The sequence below is a fragment of the Mobula hypostoma genome, chromosome 2 (assembly GCF_963921235.1).
Source record: "Mobula hypostoma chromosome 2, sMobHyp1.1, whole genome shotgun sequence".
Taxonomy (NCBI): domain Eukaryota; kingdom Metazoa; phylum Chordata; class Chondrichthyes; order Myliobatiformes; family Myliobatidae; genus Mobula; species Mobula hypostoma.
The window spans coordinates 203,484,739-203,510,078 of NC_086098.1; the positions used below are offsets into that span (position 1 = coordinate 203,484,739).

Consider the following 25,340-nt stretch of genomic DNA (forward strand, 5'->3'; position numbering starts at 1 on the left):
CTTCCCTGTCAGTGAAGTTATAGCCCTTGGTTTCTGTTCTTAGGTATAATATCCAACATCAGAAAACAGGTTCATTACTGCTCAGAATATGTATCTATATTCAATAGTGTTAAATTTTTAATACAATCAATTTTAAAAATTTTCCTACGTGTCTATGGAAGCAAAAGTTAATTAATCAGTGCATGAAACAATCCAATCAAAATATACAAAGAAACTTTTTTGTAAAATCTGTTCCCCCTTTCTAATGTTTCTCTGCTGCATTGCTCAAACTGTTACCACCAGCCTTACTGTTTCACAACGCATTTCCAATGAAATTGCATAACTTCAAGCATTAGCTCTTTATAACTAGTTTAACTTCGCTTTAGTCCATCTTGCGCCAGTCCAAGAAAATCACCTCTATTGACAAAATACTTATGACCCCAGCCAACGCTCTCAGGCATGACCTCAGTTCTGAAAAACAACAAAATCAAACAGTGGTCCTGTTTTATTATTCTATTCATTGCCACAGCTGGCCAGGTCACTGGGTATATTAAAAGTGGAGGTTGATAGGTTCTTGGTTAGTAAGGACATCAAAGGTTTCAAGGAGGAGGCTGGAAACATGAGGCTGAGAGGGAAAATAAATCAGCCATGATCGAATGGTGGAGCAGACACAATGTGCTGAATGGCCAGTTCTGCTCCTATGTCTTATGGGTTACCTGCATTGTTTGGTGTAGGGTAGACACACACTGATCCATTTACTGAAGTGCACATGCACACACAAACATCAGTTTCACGTGGCTTTACTTGTACCCAAGACATTGGACACTGACCGCTTATTGGTGGGGTGGTTGAACACTGATATTTGGCATATGGTAGTCTAGCACATTATCAGAATTAACCAGGACGGCATGGTAGTGGAGCAATATTACAGTGCCAGCGATCTGAGTTCAATTAGGGCTGTCTGTAAGGAGTTTGTACGTTCTCACATGGGCTTGGGCAGGTGCACCAGTTTCCTCCCACATTCAAATGATGTGTGGATTAGTAGTTAATTGGTGTAATTGGGCAGCGTAGGCACGTTAGGTCAGGATTGGTTACTGTGCCGTACCTTGAAGTATATAAAATAAATAAAGTTGCTCACTGCAGTAGAGGTTATCTGTCACAGCGTATTGCCTCTAATAGATAACCAGTATCTTATATCAGTGTTTGATGTTTCAAGTTACCTTTTAACTTTCAAGCACTAATCTCCCTCTCCACCAACAATGAATTATACACAAGTTCAAAAGTGGGATTACATAGACGTTACTTACCATCTTTAAGAAATTATAGATTTATCCCCAATATGTTTTGAGGTGTTCAATTCTGATTAATAAAAGGAGTACATTTTAAAATGTAATCTCAATTTTTTTTTGTCTAATTCATCAGTTCTATTTATAAAGTAAAATTAACTCCCTTGAAGATGTTGAATAAGTTGTTTTTGATAGGTTCATAGAAGTGGACGGTGATTATAGAATTGTTGGCTACATGCGCTTATTAGATATGGATGTCATTGGCAGCATAATATTGGAAAAATATTTTAAAACACATTTAGGACTCAAATGGTTAGAAACAGTTCTGGAAAAGCCTCTTTTTTAAAATTTAATTTTAAACATTTTACAAATTTGACACATACAAATGTACAAATTACGTCTAAAAAAGATTATACATCTGAATTCAATCCAGATGGTGAATTATAAAAGTTGACTGTCAACAATCCTTTTCATATGAATTTTGATAATCTCATTTCTATCACTGTTACACATTGACACTGTCACTTATCTTTCCCAATGTTCAACTTTTGGTAGTGAGATACCAGTCACTGGTGGCACTGTTCAGATCAAAAATTAACAAAATGTGAAAATACTGTTTATCAGCCTTTATGCCAGTACAGCAAATTAAATAATAATCAGAGATCCCACATTAACAGAGTTCTAATGTTTACAGGTGAAATAAAGGATTCTGCAGTCAAAATATTACTTGTGATCGTTCTTGGAAATGCACACTAAACAAGCTGTTACTGATGGCAGAGATGCAAGATGCAACTCAGCACAAAGAGTCATATAAGAGATTTGGAGTAACAGAGCGGGGACCTACAGTAATATATTCTAAATACTTGAACAATTAGCCAGTTGCATCAAATGATAATTTCCTAGTAAGAATATACTTAAATTTAATCTTTGTTACTGTTAAACACCATGTCAGCAAGTCTTAAATACTCAATAATGTAACCTTTGAAAAGGACCATATCAGGGAAAAACTGAAACACTAGCAGAATGTGAGGAATCTTCATACAAGGTGGGAAAAGTTAGAACTATTGCTATTGGAAAATGGAGCCATCTAATATTCTATAATCACTAATTTGTGGACAAAATCCATACTCAGCTATTTCCTATCTAGCAATATCAGCCTGGTTCTAACCATCCTCTGGAATACAAGCTAATTCCTTAAATTCCTATGAGTCCTCTTCTCTCATTTTTGGTGATGTATCACTTGGCGAAGTCAGGCCTCGCTCTTCTTATGCCCACCTCATTCCACCAGACAATATCAATCCTCTCTGCTGATTGGTGTGAAATTCTGTCTCAAATCATCATCCTAAATTCAGTATACTAGTTGAGTAAATCAGCCATCCATTATTGGACGTGGTTTAGTGATCCTTTTGGGACATTTGTAGGCAAGGTGCTGCTTTATAAAATTCTGCTATCATATAAGTGCTCTCTATTTCTTAAACTATTCTGCAAAGCCATTGCCAAAAATAATAGTGTCTTAGAAACAATTAAATCCATATTTTTGATTATACAATACTTAAAAGATCAAAAGGCAATTTAGATTGTTTTGTGTTCTTTTCATAAGATTTGCAAGAAAAGCTATGTTACATCTTTGTCACAAAATGAACAGTTAATAATGGAGTATTCAGCAAAAAAATGTTCTAATCCATTAACTGGATTCTTCAGGTAGTCACTTGGAATTTCCTGATCATGTTGATGATATATTAGCAACTGTTTACACAGCATTGTTCTGGATACCATATGCCTTGTATAATGTTTGTAGAAGTTCTTCTTTTTCTTTATCTGGGAGAAAGCTGGACTTAGCTGCATTAATATTCTGCGGATTAATGAGGAAAAAAAATGTTTTACAACCAATTGCTTAGATACAAATTTTCTTAGCACATTTCACAAGACATTTTTGAAGCAACTCAAAGTCTGATTTCTCCCTAAATTAGGACAAATTAGTAAATGCAAAGTATGAATTACAACCCCCCCCCCACTTCCATTTCTGCTATTAATGAAGTCTATACATGCTCTAGATGGCAAACATTTTTTATAACCTTTGCAAAGACTAGGGCCCCATTATACAAAGTATAATAAGCCACATTTCCACTGAAGAATATTTACTGATTATTAAAAGATTGTTGGTTTCATTAAAATAAAGTAACTCAATAATGATCTTCATATTCAAGAATAAAGATTGTTTAATGTCATTTCCTCTACACAAGTGTAAAGGAGAACAAAATAGTTTTTAATCCAGATTCAATGCAGTACAAAAAACCCCACAAAAGATAAAGAACACCATGGAGGAGAACACGCATGGAGGAGGCCTATGAGCGGAAAAGAGCCAAGTATGAAGATCTGAAGAACGACTGCCAAAGAAGAGGCTGGAGAGCTAAGTGTTGGCCCATGGAGGCTGGGTGTCGTGGCTTTGCAGGACAGTCGCTCTGCAAAGTATACGTTGCACTTGGAATCACGGGAGAGAGAAGAAGGACAGCCATTTCTACCACCGCAGATGCAGCAGAGAAAGTGTCAAGATGGCTCTGGATAAAGAGGGCAGATCTGTGGGTTGCTGTTAGGGCAGAGGCTGGGTTCTGATCAACCCCGGTCGGGTCGCCTGGTGTATGGTGTTGAAAGACCCGAAACACCCAACGACCCCAGGTAACATCACTGATGATGTGCCCTAGCTTAGCATCATGCAGATGTCTCTGTAAGAACAATAATAATAAAAACAATATAAATACATAAGATAGCTTATATACATTGATTGATTGTACGCCCATAATGTGATGCTATATTTTACACAAGGTGACAGTCTAGAAATAATAAAGTAGTGGTGGAGTTAGTGGATAGAGGTGCTGATCATTCCTACTGCTTGGGGGAAGTAATTATTTTAGTCTGGTGGTCCTGCTGTGGATGCTATGAAACCCCTTTCCTGATGAGAGTGTGACAAATAGTCCATGAGCAGGGTGGGTGGGATCCATCATGATGTTACTGGCCATTTTCTGGCACCTTTCTGTATATATATTCTTGATGGCAAGTAGGCTGGTGCCAGTAATGGTTTGGGCAGTTTTGACCACCCGTTGTCGAGCCTTCCTGTCTGCTGCAGTGGTAGTTTCTGTAACACGCAGTGATGCAGCTTGTCAGGATGGTATCTACAGCATACCTGTAGAATAATGAGAATATGGATATGCAAAGTCAAGCTCTCTTCAGAAGGCAGAGGTATTGGTGAGCTTTCTCGACTGTGTAGGGTGTGTTCTGGGACCATGAGATGTTGTGTTCAGAGTCAGGTTCAGTATACCAAAGGACCTTTCCCCAGCTGCATTTTCTCTTTAACTTATTTTTATTTGGGAAAATTATTTTATTTAGGAAAGACAACATATGACTGTCACCAAATAGAATTCACGAATGTGGATGTTTCGGTGAAAATTCAGTGATTTACTACTAACATGTTTATAAGCCTCTGGATAAATTAGCCATTTTGGAATCTTAACTTCAAACAGTTTAAAATCACCCTAATCCCCAATCTATTTATTCTGATATACCTGAGTGGGACATGATATTCTAGTCACTTTTTTTGAGAACTGGGCTTCATTGCAAAGGTCAGCATTTAATGTCCTTCCTTAAGACATGGGAACAGAAATAGGCCATTTGGCCCATCGAGCCTACTCCACCATTCCATCATAGCTGATTTATTATCCCTCTCAACTCCATTCTTCTGCCTTCTCCCCATAACCTTTGAAGACCTGACTAACCAAGAAACTATCAACTTCCACTTTAAATATACTCATAGACTTGGCCTCCATGGCTGTCCGTGGCAATGAATTCTATAGATTCACCACACTCTGGCTAAAGAAATTCCTTATCATCTCTGTTCTAAATATCCCTCTATTCTGGGGCTTTGTCCTCTAGTCCTATCCACTGTAGGAAACATCCTCTCTATCTGGGCCTTTTAATATTCGAAAGGTTTCAATGAGATTCCACACCAACCGTGCACCCCACCCCATCATTTTCCTAAATTCCAGTGAGTACTGGTTTAGAGCCATCAAACACTCCTGATATGTTAACCCTTTCATTCCTGGGATCATTCTCATAAACCTCCTCTAGCCCCTCTCCAATTTCAGCACATTCTTTCTTTGATAAGAGGCCCGAAACTGATAATACTCCAAGTGTGGACTGATAAATAGCTTATAAAACTGCAGCATTACCTTCTTCCTTTTGTGTTTCAGTCCTTTCAAATGAATGCTAACACTGCATTTTCCCTCCTTACCACTGACTCAAACAACAAGTTAACCTTTTGGGTATTCTGCACAAGGACTCCCAAGTCCCGTTGCACCTCAGATTTTTGAATTTCCTCCCCATTTAGAATTTACTCCTTTTGTAAAAATGCATTATATCTGCAAGCTTGGCCACAAAGCCACTAATTCCTTCATCCTATTACTGACATATAACATGAAAAGAAATGGTTGATCCCAACACCGACCCTTTTGGATCAACACTAGTCACCGGCAGCCAACCAGAAACGGCCCCCTTTATTCCCACTCTTTGCCTCCTGCCAGTCAGCCAATCTTCTGTCCACGTTAGTACCTTTCCTGTAAGACTATGGGCACATATCTTTTTAAGCAGCCTCATGTGCAGCACCTGGTCAAAGGCCTCCTGAAAATCCAAATAAACAACATCCACTGACTCTCTTTTGTCTAACCTTCCTATTATTTCCTCAGAGAATTTGAAAAGATTTGTCAGGGAAGATTTCACCTGGAGGAAACCATGGAGACTCTAAGGTCATAAGATATAGGTGCAGAATTAGGCCATTTGGCCCATCAAGTCTGCTCCACCATTTCATCAGGGCTAGTCCACTTTTCCTCTCAGCCCCAATCTCCTGCCTTCTCCCGTACCCCTTCATGCCCTGTCCAATCAAGAATCTATCAAGAATCAGATTAAATATGCATAAAGACTTGGCCTCCACAGCTGCCTTTGGCAGCAATTCCAGATTCACTACTCTCTCGCTAAAGAAGTTCCTCCTCATCTCTGTTCCAAAAGGACGCCCTTCTATTCTGTAGCTGTGTCCTCTGGTCTTAAGATACTCCCACCATAGGAAACATCCTCTCTACATCCACTCTTTCAAGGCCTTTCACCATTCGATAGGTTTCAATTAGATCACACCTCATTCTTCTGAATTCCAGCGAATATAGGCCCAGAATCATCAAACAGTCTTTATATGACAAGCCGTTTAATCTTGGAATCATTTTTGTGAACCTCTTTTGAAGCCTCTCCAGTTTCAGCACATCCTTTCTAAGATAAGGGGCCCAAAACTGCTCACAATACTCCAAGTGAGGCCTCACCAGTGCTTTATAAAAGTCTCAACATCACATCCTTGCTTTTATATTCTAGTCCTCTTGAAATAAATGGCAACATTGCATTTGCGTTCCTCACCACAGATTCAACCTGAAAATTAACCTTTAGGGAATTCTTCACAAAACTCCCAAATCTCTTTGTGCCTCAGATGTTTGTATTTTCTCTCCATTTAGAAAATAGTCACCCCTTTCATTTCTTCTATGAAAGTGTATGATAATATACTTCCCGACACTATAGTCCATGTGCCACTCCTATACCCATTCTAATCTGCTAAATCCTTCTGTAGCCTTTCCACTTCCTTAAAACTACCTGCTCCTATACCAATCTTCATATCATCTGCAAACTTTGCTGCATATCCATCAATTCCATCATCCAAATCATCGACATATAATGTAAAAAGAATCAGTCCCAACACAGACCCCTGTGGAACACCACTAGTCACTGGCAGCCAACCAGAAAAGGCTCCCTTATTCCCACTCTTTGCCTCCTGCCAATTAGCTACTGCTTTATCCATGCTAGAAACTTTCCTGTATTACCAAGGGCTGGTTAAGCAGGCTCAAGTGTGGCAGCTTGCCAAAGGCCTTCTGAAAATCCAAGTACACAACAACTGACACACACAAAATGCTGGTGGAACGCAGCCGGTCAGGCAGCATCTATAGGAAGAGGTACAGTCAACATTTTAGGCAGAGACACTTTGTCAGGACAAAGGGTCTCGGCCCGAAATGTCGACTGTACCTCTTCCTATAGATGCTGCCTGACCTGCTGCATTCCACCAGCATTTTGTGTGTGTTGCTTGAAATTCCAGCATCTGCAGATTTCGTGTTTGCGTTTTTAAATACAGGACAAATGAATCTTCTTAGTCTATCCCGCTTATTATTTTTTCAAAGAATTCCAACAGATTAATCAGGCAAGATTTTCCCCTGAGGAAACCATGCTGACTATGGTCTACTTTATCATGTGCCTCCAAGTTGCCCAAAACCACAACCTTAACAACCATCTCCAACATCTTCCCAACAGTGGGCTCAGACAACTGGCCTATAATTTCCTTTCTTCTGCCTCCCTCACTTCTTGGAGTAACATTTGCAATTTTCAAGTCTTCCGGAGCCATTCCAGAATCTAGTGATTTTTGAAAGATCATTATGCCTCCACAGTCTCTTTAGCCACCTCTTTCAGAATCCTGGGGTGTACACCACCCGGTCCAGGTGACTTACAAATCTTCAGACCTTTCAGTTCCCCAAGAACCTTCCCCTAGTAATGGTAAATTCACACACTTCATAATCCCAGACACCTGGAACTTCCACCATACTGCTAGTGTCTTCCACAGTGGACTGATGCAAAATACTTATTTAGTTTGTCGGCCATTTTGTTGTCCCCCATTACTACCTTTCCAGCATTGTTTTTCACCAGTCCAATATCCACTCTCACCTCCTTTTACACTTTATGTATCTGAAGACACTTTTGGTATCCTCTTTAATATTATTGGCTAGCTTAATTTCATATTCCATCCTTCCCTCTTTAATGACTTTTCTGTTGCCTTCTATTGGTATTTAAAAGCTTCCCAATCCTCTAACTTCCTACTAATTTTTCCTTTATTATATGTCCTCTCTTTGGCTTTTATGTTGACTTTGTCTTCTCTTGTTAGCCATGGTTGTGTCAGCTTGCCTAGAGAACACTTCTTTCTTATTGGAATGTATATATATCCTGCACCTTCCAACATGCTTCCAGAAATTCTTGCCTTTGCTGCCCTGCTGTTATCCCTGCCAGTGTTCTTTTCCAATCAATTCTGCCCAACTCCTCGTTCATGCCTCTGTAATTTCTTTTACTCCACTGTAAACTGATACATCTGACCTTAGCTTCTGCTTCTCAAGTTTCAGGGTGAAGTTGATCATATTATGATCTCTTTCCCCTAAGGGTTCTTTTATCTTAAGCTCTCTAATGAATTCTGGTTCATTGCACAACACCCAGTCCAGAATAGCTGATCCCTAGTGGGCTCAATCACAAGCTGCTCTAAAAAGCCATTTCGTAGGCATTCTGGAAATTCACCCTCTTGGAATTCCGCACCAACCTGATTTTCCCAATCTACCTGCATATTAAAATCCACCATGAGTACCATGCCATGGCCCATTTGACAAGCATTTTCTATCTCCCATTGTAATTTGTAGACCACATCCTTTCTATTATTTGGAGGTCTGTGCATACCTCCCATCAGGGTCTTTTTACCCTTGCAGTTCCTTAGTTCTATCCACAACAATTCAACACCTTCCGACCCTATGATACCTCTTTCTAATGATTTAATTTCATTTTCACCAACAGACTATGCCACCCCCTCTGCCTTCTTGCCTATTCTTTCAATTCATTCATGCCGGTGCCTTGCCGTTCGGCGTTGTTGCCGCCCCTGTTTCTAACCATGATGTTAATCCATCTATCATTTTCATTCTCTGTCTGCCTCTGCTTCTTTTTCCTTCCAGTTTTCCAGTTGTAACTAAATGTTCTAATGTCTCTCTTCGCATGAGGTGTCCAAGGAATTTTGATTGCTGTTTTCTGATTTTTTTAAGTAATGTACGTTTTGTTTTTGTTCTCTGTAGAACTTCTTCGTTGGTTATCCCGTCCGTATATGATATGCATAGCATTCTTCTGAGGAACCACATCTCTGCTGCATTGATTCTTTTTCCCATTGCATTTGTGACGGTCCATGATTCGCAGCCATACATCAATATAGGAAATGTAGCAGCTGAGAGTTCTAAGGCGGATGTCAATCGCTATTTTCTTCTTCGTTAGGATGTTTCTCATTTCTGTAAATGCTGTTCTTGCCATTGCTATTCTTGCTTTTATGTCTGTTTCACATTTGCCATCAGATGTTACCCATGTTCCAAGGTACTGGAAGTTGTGAACTTGTTTCACGACTTCATTTCCCAATACGATCCCACAGTTTGGGATATCAGGTTTCTTTGATATTACCATTACTTCAGTTTCCTTTTGCTTAAGGTTAGGCCAAGTCTTTCGCTCTCTGTGTTGATGGTATATACTGGTTTCTGTAAAATTACTTCACTGTTTGCTATCAGTACTGTATCATCCGCATAGCGGAGGTTGTTGATATTGTATCCTCCTATGCTTATTCCAGGTAGGTCTTGTACAGTTCATATGATGTATTCTTTCAATATAACGTGTATTCTTGGACATTAAGCTCACAGCTATAATCTTCTTTCAGCCATGATTCAGTGATGCTTACAACATACCAATCTGCAACTCTGCTACAAATTTATCGATCTTATTGTTACAGCGCACATTCAAATACAACACCTTTAGTCCTGTACTCACCCTTTTCGATTTAGTCTGCCTTTTACGTTGCAATTCATCCTGTTGACTGTAATTTTGCCCTATTATCAGCCTCTCATTGCTAGGAGTGGCCTGCACATTGCCTCCCTTTGTAACCCAACTATCTCATCTTCAGCACTACCACTCCAGTTGCCATTCCCCTGCCAGATTATTTTAATTACTTGGGCCTATTTTATCATGTGCCTCTAAGTACACTGAGATCTTATTCTTGTTTGACACTGAGTACACTTCAGAAGACTGATCCTCAATTACCACATCAATTGCAGAGTAGCTGGAAACAAGAATTAGGAGCAGATATATTGCCCTTAGCAACCCCCGCCCCCCAAACTATACAGTCATTCAATTATGAACACAATTTAACTGACTAGGAATAGTCAGCATGGTTTTGCAGATAGGAAGTTATGTCTCTCTAATTTGATAGAATATTTTTATGAGGTAACCAAATGAATTGATAAGCTCAGTGTGGTAGATGTGGTCTCTGGTCACCTACCTACAACAAAAATACCAATAATGTTGAGAGAAAAATTTACAAGGATGTTGACAGAATTTGGGGACCTGCTTTGTAGGGAAAGGCTGAATAAGTTAGGACTTTATTCCGTGAAGCTGGGGAGAATAAAGGTATACAAAACTATGATGAATGTAGACAGGGTGAATGCTTGCAGGCTTTTTCCCCTCATGTTAGGTGAGAATAGAATTAGAGGTCATAAGTTTAGGGTGAAAGGTGAAATATTTAAAGGGAATCTGAGGGGAAGCTTCTTCACTCAGAAACTGGTGCAAGTTTGGAACAAGCTGCCATCAAAAGTGGGAGATGTGAGTTCAATCGTAACATTTAAGTTTGGATAGGCGCATAGATGAGAGAGGTATGGAGGGCTATAATCCATGTGCAGGTTGATGAGACTAGACAGAAGACCAGGCTGGCATAGTCTAGATTGGCCCAAGGGCCTATTTCTATGCCTTATGACTCTCTAGACTTTAGCAAGCCCTTTGACAAAATCTTGCAAGGTAGGCTAGTCCAAACGGTTAGGTCATATGGAATCCAGGGTGAGCTAGCCGCTGGATAAAAAAGTGGCTTAGTGGAAGGAGAGGTTAATTCAGTCTGCCACTGGGATCAGTCCTGGGTCCACTGTTGTCATTCATATTATCAACTTGGATGAGAATATGGTTGGCAAGTTTGCAGATGACACCAGAACTGGTGGCTTAGTAGACAGTGAAAGATATAGATCAACTGGGAAAATGAGTCCACAAATGGCAGATGTTATTTAAATCAGGCAAGTGCCAAGTGTTACACTCTGGGACTTTAAACCATAGCAAGACTTTCACAGTAAATGATAGGGCCTTGGAAAGTGTTCTAAAACAGACAGATCAAAGAGTACAAGTACATAGTTCCCAAAAATGGCAACAGTTGAGGAAGAAGGTGTTTGACATGCTTGCCTACAGCTTTACAAGATAGAAGTTCAAAATAAATATTACTTTATTTGCCTTCATCACATTTGTTGAATGTGACCCATATCAATCACCAAGATGTTGCATTTAACACTTTCCCTATATTAATTTTAATTCCCCTCATTGAAATATACTGTTACTTTGCTTGCATCCTCTCCACACTTTTGTAACTACATAATATGCTGCAATTTCTCCATATTAAGATTCTAGTTCCAATACTTCTCCTTGAGTTTAAAACAGCATTAAACAATAACTAATACTTTGCATATAACTGCTGTAATATATATTTACAACTATAGTTTTTTCCTAAAAAATGCAAATATTGCTCTCATGTTCATTAAAAATATACTTTTGCTCTTGTGAGGTTAATGTTCTAAGAATAACCAGAAAATGTGCTTTGTTTTTGCTAAACCCTAACATAACTCACCACTCTCTCAAAGTCTTCTTCTGTGAAACCCATGTATTTTGATGCAATGTAATAATCTTTATCCACTGTGGATTTGAATATCAAAGGATCATCAGTACTCAGTGAAATGTTTGCTTTATCTTTTCTAAACCTGTGAATATAGAAGAAGGAATTAACATTCATGTCTCAGAAATGTACAACTGAATCAGAACATTCCCTCCATATGTCCTCATCCTCAAGATAAATGCTATTTTTTGATAAATTTTATTTTTGGGTCATTGACTATTGGCTGTGCTCTAACTTTTACTGATTTATGTGCTTTGGCATTAAAATATTTTAATCTTCTATTTACTAAATTTCCAAAATATTCCAATGGGTCTTTCCAGGATTATCTCATTTTCCCACTTGGTTCTCTGTCAAATCACTTTAGTTTTTTCTTAACTTTTCTCCTTTTCTAACTTTATATTGTTCTTCATAATTTGACAGCATCTTCCAACAAAGAATGGCAATTTTGTACTTCATTCAAGCCACGTGGGAAGGCATACCGATCACTAAGAAACACAACCAGTGTCACAACAACCTCTTAATGCTTCTAAACCAAATTTAAACCTACATATCAAGGTTTCCGCGATACCGTGAGGATGTGGGCGGACTGGTCACTTTCTATACTGTACTATCAATCTTTATGATTCTATGATTCATATTTAAGATTCTATGACTTCCATTTGCTAATCACATATAGCAGTTTATTAACTGCACAAAATGCTGGAGGAACTCAGCAGGCCAAGCAGCAAATATGGGGAGGAATGAACAGTGTCCTGATGAAGAGTCTTGGCCCGAAATGTCAACAGTTCATTCCTCTCCAAAGATGCTGCCTAATCCCCGAGTTCCTCCAGCATTTTATGTCTATTACTCTGGATTTCCAGCTTCTGAAGAATCTCTTGTGTTTATTAGATGCCCTCTGGGAGTATTTTGGATGTCAACAGTCATTCTGCTACTTCTAAAAAAAAATCAACTAGGATCAACCTGTTCATTTATTCTAAAATTTCAGGTGTTAGGGTGACCAAGAACATGGTTGAATAACTTATCACTTGTTGATACTGCTGCACCATTATCTGATCAACTGACATGTCTGAGATGATCAGACCTCTTATTTTCAGTTTGGAAACTCTTCGACATGGCTGTACCGATTTGAAAATAGTAAGTTCAGTGCCTGCTTCTGGCTGCACAAATTTTATAAATAGGTTCAGATACAGTTACCATTCAACAAGTTTAATGTTTGCTGCACCAGCGGCAGTTTGTTGACAAAGTACTCCTCAATAATAATGTGACACTTTAAACCAGGGGTTTCCACCTGGGATCCACGGAGCCTTAGTTAATGGTAAGGCTCCAAGTCATTAAAAAGGTTGGGAACCCCTGGCTTAAACCAGTGCATTTCCTTTAAAGATATCTTATTCTCCCAGTAAATAAAAGAAGAACTGGAGTTACCTTATGAGCGGATGCTTTGTAAGATCTGGATCACATGCTCCTGTGAGATAGCTAGACCAAGGACAAGCCTGGATAGGCAAAAATAAAATAACTGAAACCTTTCACATCTGAATGCTCCATTCAGAATTGAATCATTGATTTTAGTGTAGTAAAAACTAAAAAATAGTTCAAATTTTTTTCCAAACCATCAAATCTTAGGTGTATATCAGGAACTGCTTACCTCAAAATGCATATTTAGTTTTAATAATTGGTTGTAGAGATTAGGGTCTTTAATTGTGTGATATCCATGTCCAATCCGTTCTGCCTTCAAAACAGCTACAGCCTATCAACAAAACAAATGTTAACTAATTATCTTTTGAAATCAATAATCTAAATTGGAGAAAGCCAACAAAGCTATATGGTTTGCAGTTAATTCAGTCAAAAATTAAAACATAAGTCATGTTATGTCAGCAAAGTATTGCGATCTGGACATGTAATTGAAGTTCACATTTTTCCAATTTGTTGCTTTTAGTTCTCCACTCAGACCATTCTCAAGTAAATAATTTAATCTGCATTCTCTTTTCAATGTCAATACCACGTGCTATGTGGTTTAACAATTATTCTTTGTTACTCATTTTACTTGTCCAGAAGGTCATACATTGTCCAGCATAAAACATTCTTGATGACATACTTAGAACTAAAAGAGAAGTTGTTTGGACGTCAGAATGCACTGGGATTTAAATTAATCACTTCTGTAAAATATTAAGCACACAAGTTATAAAGAACTATAAAAACTGCTTCACCTCTTTGATTAGCACAGGTCCTCCAACCTCACCAGCATGTACAGTTCGATGGATGCCACACTGGAAAGCTTCCTGAGAAGGAAATGCAAAAAAAAGAAAATATCTTGACATATGTATATAACCTAAACAAACATGCTGAACTCAGAGCATGCCTGTTGGGTCTAGTATCCAAAGACTGTCTAATTCCATCAGTTGGACAATCGCCCATGCCTACAACTAAAACGACTGAAGAGAAGCAAGTTGGATGGTTAACCTAATAGCAGCATCATCTAGAGTACTAAAAAATGGCATCATTCCCTTCCATGACCTTAGACCTCATAACAGTGTAGTATGAGGTACTTCACAATGAAATATCTTTAAATTCAGTGATTGGGATTGCTAAATAATGGACACACTAGAAAGCCCTTTGCTGAACATCACTCCACTCTGTCAACCCCTGTCTCTTCTCTTTCTTCAAGACTGAGATATAGGAGCAGAATTAGGCCATTTGGCATAGTTAGTCTGCTCTGCCATTTAATTATCACCGATATTTTTTATTTCTAATCCCATTTTCCTGCCTTCTCCCCATAATCCTTAACTCCTGTACCAACCAAGGCCACAAATGGCTTTGGTCATCAATCCAAACACTGTGTTGTCACATGCTTTTTTTTCTGTCTCATTATGCTTTGAAGAATACTTGGAAACCTGTCTTGCATTGCCCAGAAAGACAAACTCCTGCTTCATGATGCAATTTGTGGAACAAGTTAATCACCATTAATATTTTCTTGATACATACCATTTTGTCTTTTTTGATAAGTAGAGAAATCACAACTTTTGTAATCTCTGAACTTTGTTCAGGGTGTAGCAGTCCAAAGTTTATCAATTCTATTTGTTTCACAATTTGTATACATATCAGTAGACTATTTTCATTATGTAGTTTCAGATTACCTTGCTGCTAAAAGGATCTATCTAGTTTTCCAAGAATAACACTTTCTTCCTATTATAATGTTTCACCAATGGACTTTTGTCCCTAATAATTGAGTGTGGCTCTTTATCTTATTAAAGGCATTTAAGTTAGCACCTGATAAATTGTTTTATTGAAGTGAGCAAGAACAATTTTCCTCTCAACATATCCACTCAAAGAGTAAATTTGCTGACATCAATTATACTCTTGGCAAAGAGGTGAATTTGGACCTCCAAAGTCACCATCTTTTCTGATTTTATACTGTATATCAGCTAGAATTGACAAGAATTTTTAAAATTTTGCAAATGGAGGATTCGGTTGGTAATTAAATGATTGTTTGGTATTTTTTCCATTCCTTCAATAAAATAATCTATTTATCAAGTGTAATAGCTAAAAGCTGAAAATGTTCAACATCTAAAACAAAAGTCAAAAATCCAGCAAGCAATCAGCATCAGTCAAGAAAGAAACAGATAATATTTCAGATTGATTATACTCCATCAGAGAGGTGGGGGCAAATATGAGCCCCATGCAGACAAAGACAAGGAAATTTATAACCAGAAGTAAGAAAGTGGTAGAACAAATAAACAGTTAGTATTAGTCTTCACAGAATTAAAAACAAAACAGACAAATATATCACGAAATCAAGATCCTGGTGAGAAAAAGTATTAGTCCAAAAATTGTACTATAGAAGTTGCGAACTTGAAAGCTTATTAATTCCAAGCATCTTTATCCTATTGTTTTGACAGGGACAACTGATCATCTTTGAAGATTTTGTGGATTCTGGAATTGTATCTATGAAATATAGTACATGATGCCAAATCCAACACCAGCATTTTAAGAGGAAAGGTAAAAAAAAGGAATACTTCTACACAATCACACTACAGTAACAGTTGCCTTATTAAATTAATGAATACAAAATAAGGACCTGGTTGTTACATTAGTGTCAGTGGTGGGGAAAAAGTAGGAACCTATACTGAAGCTTGATATAACAAAACAGCTAGAAGTGAATGACAAGGCTTTAGACACAGATTCAATGAAAGGAAAATTGTTTTGCAGTTTTTTGAAGATGTAGTGAGTAAAGGAGATGAGGAGAAATTAGTGGATGCAGTGTATCTGAAATTTCCAGGAGGCTTTCACGTAAATTAGTTTCACCTTACCTACTGATTGATTAGCAAGTAACATGGAATTGGTGTACTGTACTGATCAGGTTATAAGACAGAGATATAATGATTGGGAATATATGAATATTTTTCAAGCTGACAGACTGTGACTAGAGGAGTACCACAAAGACCAGAGAGATTGGGTCTCCTCCTGACTGATATTGATCATTTGGTTTTCCAGTCCATCATTGATTTCACGAGTAACAAGTCATTTATTTTAGGTTAAAAGGATTAGTGGTCCTTTTATAGTACAATCTTTTTAAATAGCCAATATGCTAATAATATAGCTACTTCATATTATTTATCATTGAATCAACACTGTGGCAAGATTTTCCATGAATAGAGAATAGCTAATCCACATATGGCCTTAATCACACTTGCACTGTATTGGAGGTCAATGGACACACACCCACAAAATAAATGAGTAACCCGTTGCCTTCTATATATTGGCGAGACCTGACGCAGACTGGGAGATCGTTTTGCTGAACACCTACGCTCTGTCTGCCAGAGAAAGCAGGATCTCCCAGTGGCCACACATTTTAATTCCACATCCCATTCCCATTCTGATATGTCTATCCATGGCCTCTTCTACTGTAAAGATGAAGCCACAATCAGGTTGGAGGAACAACACCTTATATTCTGTCTGGGTAGCCTCCAACCTGTTGGCATGAACATTGACTTCTCAAACTTCCGCTAATGCCCCACCTCCCCCTCGTACCCCATCCGTTATTTATTTATATACAAACATTCTTTCTCTCTCTCTCTCCTTTTTCTCCCTCTGTCCCTCTGACTATACCCCTTGCCCATCCTCTGGGTTTTTCCCCCTCCCCCTTTTCCTTCTCCCTGGGCCTCCTGTCCCATGATCCTCTCATATCCCTTTTGCCAATCAACTGTCCAGCTCTTGGCTCCAACCCTCCCCCTCCTGTCTTCTCCTATCATTTTAGATCTCCCCCTCCCCCTCCCATTTTCTAATCTCTTACTAGCTCTTCCTTCAGTTAGTCCTGACGAAGGGTCTCAGCCCGAAACATCGACTGTACCTCTTCCTAGAGATGCTGCCTGGCCTGCTGCGTTCACCAGCAACTTTGATGTGTGTTGGTTGAGTAATCCCATTCAGTGGTTTGTGTTGAAAGAATAAGAAGGCCGTACCAAAAATTTATTCCATTACCAGCCAAATGTGTTTCAGCATATTATAATAATTTAGTGTAAAATTGGCAGTAATATTTAACATGCTTCCTCTTTCAAGGTCTGGTTATTTCTATGGGAAGAATCACTGAGAAGTTAATTGCTGAAAGTCACTGCAAATTGACTTGTGTGACAATCACAAGTGTGACAGTCTATGAAACTCAGGAGCAGCAGCATATAAAGAAATGTGGACTATCATAATTTTGTACCTTTTGGCACTAGAAGAAAGACATGCACAAGTTAACACAGTAATAAAAAGTATGTGTTTCACCCCGTGTTTGAGTAATTCAGATAGCTCTCCCTTCTCTTGTTGTGACATACTTAAGGTCAAGGTTGAAAATATTTGCTTTCCCTGTGCTCGGTTTCTCATTTACCTTATGCTTATTCTTAAAAATACCTTCTGGGTTCAAGCCTCCTGGACCTGATCGGCAAAGCCCAGCATACAGGCAGTAAGGAAATAAGGTCACATGAATAAACCAGCACAAGCCCCACACACAAACCTCCAGAGTTAACCTTTTTACAGGCAGAAAAGCCATCTCTCAAAGCTGTGAAATTATTTTTCCTCAATGCTTTTGACTAGTCTGACATACAGAAACCTTGAGAGTATTAAAAATAAATAAATTTTTGTATAATTTAAAAAATAAATTCACCTAGAACATTTTAAAATCATTACAACACATACAAATTATTCAAAAAAGTCTTCCTTTTAGCATTATTTCTTCCAGCTCCACGTAAGTGCCTTCAGCTCCCTAGATCTGTGAGCACACTCCCCAGTGCAGGTGCTGTGGGTTTTCAGTCTAAGTGCGGCCTGCTTGTGGAGCTCAATGACAAATTCACCAGCAGAAATCTGTCAGTAAGCTCGGAACTGCCAAACACACCCCAGTCCTAAACCTAACGTATTTACACAAGTAAATGTTGACAGTTTATAAGACAGCCAACAGCATTTACCTTCATTTTTATGAGGTAGAAATTAAACATTACAAACCTAATATATTAAAGTCCTTATTGCAGTTATGATATCTAGATAATGGCCTTTCCTCATCTAATTAGTGAACTGTTTCATAAATATATATCCAGATTGCATTTATTTTTTATTCACACCATTTTACTCAACCTGAAACTAATGACATTGGGATCCTTGCAATAAGGAAGATCAGTTGAAGGTGAGAATTATATTTTGTGTGATAAGCTACAATATCAAAAGAACATTTTAGAGCACACACATAACTTGTATATTTAATAGCAATCAATTCATATAACAACAAAACTATGAGATTAACCAATTGTCAGCCGCTTGAAAGAATATTCTATGTTAATAATCAAGGTGGCAATGGTGTATTTATGTGTATGAAATAAACTGCTAATCCTACCTAAATTATGAAAAAGGATCTAGTGCTTTCCCGGCGAACAAGATGAATAAACTCTTCTTGGGCTTCTTGCAGGTACAGGTATTGATTATAATTGGAATATTCATTTGGGTTACCCAGAGTAATCAGCGGTAGCACAACACTGCATTTGCAATGGCCGTAGGATTGACTTCGACAGCACAAAACTACTGTACCATGCCAATGGCTTTTGGACCGCCTGGTATAGGAAACCATTGAAATAAAACTAGAAGAAAAGAATTTTAACAAAGAAGATGGTCTCATTCTAAGTAAGAAATGGAATTTGATTGTAAACAAGGTGGGAGAGTGGAAACCTTATTGGATGAGCACCAACCATTCAGGAGGGATGGGCTACGGGGGTCTACATACCACCACACTAGACATGCGCAAGCATCATCCGTGATGGAGATGGCAGAGTTTGTCATCAAAACATCAGTTATAATTGATACCTGTACTTGGCTGGAAGCCCAAGAAGAGTTTATTCTACCTAAATTATGAAAGATTTTTAAAAAAAATCAAACCCTACTTCTTGATGGATACAGAGGCAGATGCACAAGGGGGTTCTCCCTTTCACTCATCTGACCTCAGCTGATGCTGAAGGGAAAGTAAGATTGCTTGATGTACCCAGGGCATCTATTTTTAATCCTCCGTTCAGGAGGCTCATTGGAAATGCTGCTGTAAATGTCTCCCTCAGAATGCGACAGAACAAGCTGAGTGCCTTCTGATGAGAGCAGTTCAAGGAATGCATTGTGTTACCACCTCTATCTGTTGCAAAGTTTATGTGTCCAACAGACCAAATGGGATTGATTTTATTTTTGAATTTAGCTCCCAGTCTTTCCTATTAACTCATTATGAGAATGGGAAACACCTACCTCAAAGGCCTTGCCATGGCCTGAATGGACATCAGTACTTAAAGACTCATCACCTGCCAAATCAATGCCCACAACACCTTCATTGCGATATTTCTTGCACAAGCGTACAACTTCAGCAGACCATTCTGAAAAGAAATACCAAAAGCGTAATTTTGTCACTTTACCACTGTCAGTCAGGGTTAGGATATTCAAGATCGTAATTTTATAACTTTTTATCAGGTCTACTGTCGGCCTCTGCCGCTGCTTATAGCACGTGCCCCCTAATCTAAGCAACATCCTGGTAACCTTCTTAAGCACCCTCTCCAAAGCCTCCATATCCTTCCTATAAAGGGGAACTCCAATTAAATACATACCCTTGATGCAGCCTAACAGGAGTTTTATAAAGCTGTAACATAACTCAAATTCATTGCCTCGACTAATAAAAGCAAACATGCCATGCACCATTTTTACCACCCTATGAACTCGCACACTGTCACTTTTACAGAGCAATGGAAGTTATCCATCCCATTGACCAAAAGTCCATCCATATATTCTTCATGGAGATATCATCAATCGCCAATTCACTTCATAACTCAATATTCTTATTCCAAGATTGGTGTGAAATATACTAGATAGAAGACATCTCTGGATTGCACCCAAAAAAATTCAGTAAGATAGTTGTTTTTTTTTCAGTCTATATTTATTAACTTAATATTCACAGGATCAGAGTGGTAAACGGTGACATTTTGTGGCAGCTAAAACTGTTCTTCCAGATCCATGTGCCAGATGCTTAAAAAGGACCTTTTCCAATGTTTTAAAAGACTTTTTTTAAATACACATTCTTTTTTTCGTAGTCTTGCCAGGTTCACTGAGCAATTGTCTTATTTTAAGTGAGGAGTCAGACATACAATAAATCGGGTCCACTTGAGTTTCCATCTTTAAATAGAGATTCGTAAGTATTCCCATGGTTATGGTTGCATCACTTCCTCTGGAATAATGCAATTAAAAAGTACTCCACTGAGAACACATAGAAAATAATTATTAAAGTCTATGAATTGTTAGTTTGGTGTAAATCTTCCGTTGCTACCCGAAGTTGGATTTGGCATACAGAGGGACAGAATGAATCCTACATCCAATTGTACTGGATGAATGCAATTCAAAGAGAATACACTGAAAATCTCAGTTGTTGGTAGATGGAAGACACTCCTAAGTTGAAAAGATATAGAAATTGCCTGAGGTCCAGCAGATTCTTGGAAGAAATTAGTATTCTGAAAATTTGTAATTTGACCTTTCAAATCGAAGGGCATGGCCGTGGGTTTCAGAACAGCTCAGAAAGGAGTTGTGCTGGGAATACTGAAAATATCCAGGAAATAAGTCTTAATGAGAACACATGTTTTTCTTCCCCTCTGTTTTTCCAATTATGCATTAATATAGCTACAACAAACTCACCAGTGAGAACTGCTAGTTGGGATGGTAGATAGCTTACAAGAGAGGGAGAAACAGACTGGAAGAAAACTGACTGTGGGAGGTTAGAGAGAAGGTGGAGGAGATGGAAAGGATAGACCAGGACCCGACAGAGGCAGACCCCAAATATAATTCCATTCCATCCAATTTGCTACTAGAAATTACTCCACTCCTATATCCCAAATTTCTGGCCTGTTTCTTACTGCAGTAAATTATTTATTTAAAATTTGATGATGTGTATAAAACAATGAAAATACAAAATAAATTAAAATGGCATAAAGGACTGAAGATAATCCATAAGTCCTACAAGGCTCCAAATGTACCTAGAAACAATCACAGGGGAAAGCAGTGGCAACACTACAGCATGACAGCCTTGGAAGGAATGAGGCTGTTTTTCTTCTTGGTCTAATTAGCCAAAAATAGGTCAAATGAAAAGACTGGTGTGACAGCACCATTTAGTTTTGGGACTAAGCTTGGCGAACTCACTTATGATAATGATGAACAAGGATTGAACATTAACAGATTTATCAAATGCTTCAGATAGCAATGCTGATAATTAACAAAATGCCCATTATATGTACATTTGATTAAAAGAGAGTGGGCAAAGGTGAAAGATTATTTGCTTGTGCAATGACATATTACCTGGCATGTGCCGCATGCAGCAAAGGATGGATCTTGCTTTAATTTTAAAATCCTTTTCTCCTTCTTGGAAGCCCATGTTGACAAGGTGAACCACTTCATCAGGAGTCAAGTCCCCTCTGGATACAGAAGGAAACATGCTAGAGGCAGATTGAACACACACATCTTGCACATACTCAAGCAGCCATTTTGGATAAAACCAGCCAACATGGTAATTTTAGAAGAGCAGAGTTGTTTTTTTTTGAAACAGTCAATGTCTTCTTCATTAATACTGTTTCAATCCAAAACAAAATACCACGTGTCCCCATGTAAATAATTTAACAGAACCACTATACTTATTGCAGGTTTGATATTGATTTCATTGCAGACACATATCATGGATCAGAAACAATTGATAAACCTTGATTTTGTTTTTAAAAATCACATCTAGATAACTGAAAAATATAAATTTTAATAGAAACTATTTTATTTTATCTTATAAAATTAACCCAGACCTTTCAAAAAAGGAATTGGTACACTTTAATTGATGTATTTCAACTCTCTGCCAGAGTTTACTTTGACCCAGTATTAGATTTACACCACATATACCATTTAGTGTTGAGGCCAAGAAGTTCCAATTTGGTCTCATCTGAACACAAGACCTCCTTTCACATATTTACAGTACCTTCTAAGTGATGCTTTCTAAAGTCTTTAAGGGTAAGGATATGCTTATGCTTAATGGTGCATGTGACATAAATCAAATATTAACATAGAAACATAGAACATGCGCATAGTCAGCTAACACCATCCCTACTGTAAAGTGTGGTGGAGGTAGCATCATGCTATGGGGATGCTTTTCAACAGAAGGGACTGGAAATCAGGTCAGGATTGATGGGAAGATGAATACTGCTAAATGCAGAGAGATCCTGGATAAAAACCTGCTAGCCTCTGCCAGAAAGGCTAAAATAGGGCGGAATTCCGTCTTTCAGCAGGACAGCGACCCAAAGCACACTGCCAGAACAACCATGGAGTGGCTTCACATGAGAAAAATTGATGTGCCCCGGTCAGAGTGCTGACCTTCAGCTGATCAAACATCTTTGGCAAGATCTCAAGATTGCTGTCCACTGTTGCTCCCCAACTAACCTGGCACAGCTTGAGCAATTTTGCCAGGAGGAATGGGCAAATCGTGCTCCAAAACTGTGCAAAGCTAACAAAGACTTAATCTAAAAGTCTACTGACTGTAATAGCTGGGAGAGGTGGTTCAACTAGGTACTGAGCAAAGGGGGATGAATGCATTACAGTTTTTGAATTTTGAGTTTTTCATGCTTTATGATTTCCCCTTTTTTCGGGAGGGGGCTCCACTGTGAAAAAAGGAGCACGTAATTCACAAATAAAAAATTTCAGTTAAATTTATCAGAATCCCTGATTGTAATACTCATTTACGTGAACAAAAGGTTGGGTGAAAAAACAAATACTTTATTTGCTTTTTACGTGAAAAAACAAATACTTTTTTCAAGGCACTAAATATGGACTGAACAATGACAGAGTTGGAAGCAATACTCAACAATATAACACAATTAATTTCTGGTAGAAGAGCTGGTGATCAAAGCAGTGGCATCAGTCACTGGCCTATCCCCTCAAAGAAGTCCAATGTCTCCACTCCAGTTGCACCTGCCAATTCAAACCAAAACCTCAAGACAGTTCTATACTGCATAGCTTTCCTCTGCCTTATGAAGGCAATGGTAGCTACACTAGGCAACCAATGAAGCAGTATTTTTTTTAAACAGATACACCAGCTGCAACAATTAAACCGTCACCTACTACTAACAGCATTTAAGATCACCTTGACCTTAGCCATCAGTCAAAAGCTTGTTAAAGACACATGTGGGTTCTCATCATCGCCATTGACAATTTTTCTATATTTAGAACAAAATATTCAAAGAAGAAATAAAATCACTGTAATTACCCTAGACACCATTAGCTAATGAGCCTAATATCATTGGCTGTAAGCTTAAAATGAGGCAAGGGCAATCATGAAGCACTTCGATAGTTCAGACATAGGATGAATGAGTCAGGTTATGCCAAAAAAAGCTTACTTTGTTTTTTTTGAGGGAAGTTACTTCAATCATGCTGACGTGTAAAAATAGGGAAAAAACAAGCTAATACACAAAATGTTTGGGGAAGTGAAAGTAGATAACACACTGAATTTCACACACCAGTTGTACAGTAAATAGGGATGTCAGCAGTCTGAATGTAAATCAAAAAGCCAAAATTTGGGGGGGGGAGGGGAAATGGGGGAGATCTGGAATACTGGTAAATAACTCATTCAAACCCCATGACACATTTTGCTGCAATAGACAGAAATGTTGGAGCACAATTATGGACGAGTGGTGAGGAAGCTTGCACAGTAAACACTAATGTTCACATTAAGCCTTTATAAAATATTGGCTATTTCACTACAAAAGATTAATTTAAGCAAATTAATGCTTAATTACAAGGAGCTATAAATCTGAGAGCTCCCAGTTGTTTAATGTGAAGCAAATATTGATCCTGGATGCAGCAACCCAAAATAATGAGATATGTGGAAACATATAAATGTTAAGGTGCAGATATTGGCAGTCTTGAAATACATAAAGGTGGGTAAATAAACAGGGCCTTAACAAGCATAGCCTAGGATACAGTGGAAAGCATACAAGGGAAATATTGGGGCTCTGGTTGGCCATGAGGGAAGTATTGGATGACTGGAGGAAAGCTAACTTTGGCCTTTATTTATGACACACTGGAAAGAAAAGCAGGGAACAGTGGTCTGGTAAGCGCTACTTAACTAATTGGTGGGAAAAACACTGGAAAGGATTCTGAGGGCAGGTTGATGTTTGCATTTGGAAAGACAAGGACTGAATTGAGACATTAAACATTGCTTTGTTTGAGGGAGATCATGTCTCACAAATTTGATTGAATTTTTGTTTCTGAGAAGGTGACAAAGAGGGCAGATGAACTAAATGAGTATTTTGCATCAGTCTTCACTGTGGAAGACACTAGCAGTATGCCAGATGTTGAAAGGTGTGAAGGAAGAGACCTGAGTGCAGTTACTATTACAAAGAAAAAGGTGCTCAATAATCTGAAAGACCTAAGGGTACATTAAGGCACCAGATGAACTGCACTGAAAGATAGAGATTAAAGGCATTAGTAATGATCTTTTGAAAATTATTGAACTGAACTGGAAAATTTAAATGTCACGCCACCCTTTAAGAAAGAAGGAAGGCAGCAGAAAGGAAATTATAGACCAGTTAGCCTGATCTCAGTGGTTGGAAAGATGTTAGAGTCAATTGTTTAGGATGAGGTGATGGAGTACTTGGTGACATAGGACAAGATAGGACAAAGTCAGCATGGTTTCCTTAAAGGCAAATCTTGCCTGATGAACCTGCTGGGATTCTTTGAGGAGATTACAAGTAGGATAGATAAAGGGAATGCAGTGGATGTTGTATATTTGGATTTTCAGAAGGCCTTTAACAAGGTGCCACACATGAGGCTGCTTACCAAGTTAACAGCCCAGGGTATTACAGGAAAGTTACTAACATGGTTACAGCATTAGCTAAAAGGTAAGGAGACTGCGTGTGGGAATAAAAGGATCCTTTCCTGGTTGGCTG

At 38.4% G+C, this 25,340-nt stretch overlaps 1 protein-coding gene across 1 annotated transcript in view; it reads right to left on the reverse strand.

The window, feature by feature from the left end:
• Window positions 1–1,581: 1,581 nt before the first annotated feature.
• ada (adenosine deaminase) overlaps window positions 1,582–25,340 on the reverse strand; it is a 71,931-nt gene continuing 48,172 nt past the window's right edge. Inside the window, exons 5-11 of the mRNA XM_063041425.1 lie at window positions 21,718–21,833; window positions 19,633–19,757; window positions 14,091–14,162; window positions 13,529–13,630; window positions 13,309–13,376; window positions 11,842–11,971; window positions 1,582–3,117 (exon numbers count right to left, since the gene is read on the reverse strand). Of these exons, the coding sequence (XP_062897495.1) occupies window positions 3,016–3,117; window positions 11,842–11,971; window positions 13,309–13,376; window positions 13,529–13,630; window positions 14,091–14,162; window positions 19,633–19,757; window positions 21,718–21,833 (715 nt within the window). The 3' untranslated portion in view covers window positions 1,582–3,015. The remainder of the gene's footprint in view (window positions 3,118–11,841; window positions 11,972–13,308; window positions 13,377–13,528; window positions 13,631–14,090; window positions 14,163–19,632; window positions 19,758–21,717; window positions 21,834–25,340) is intronic.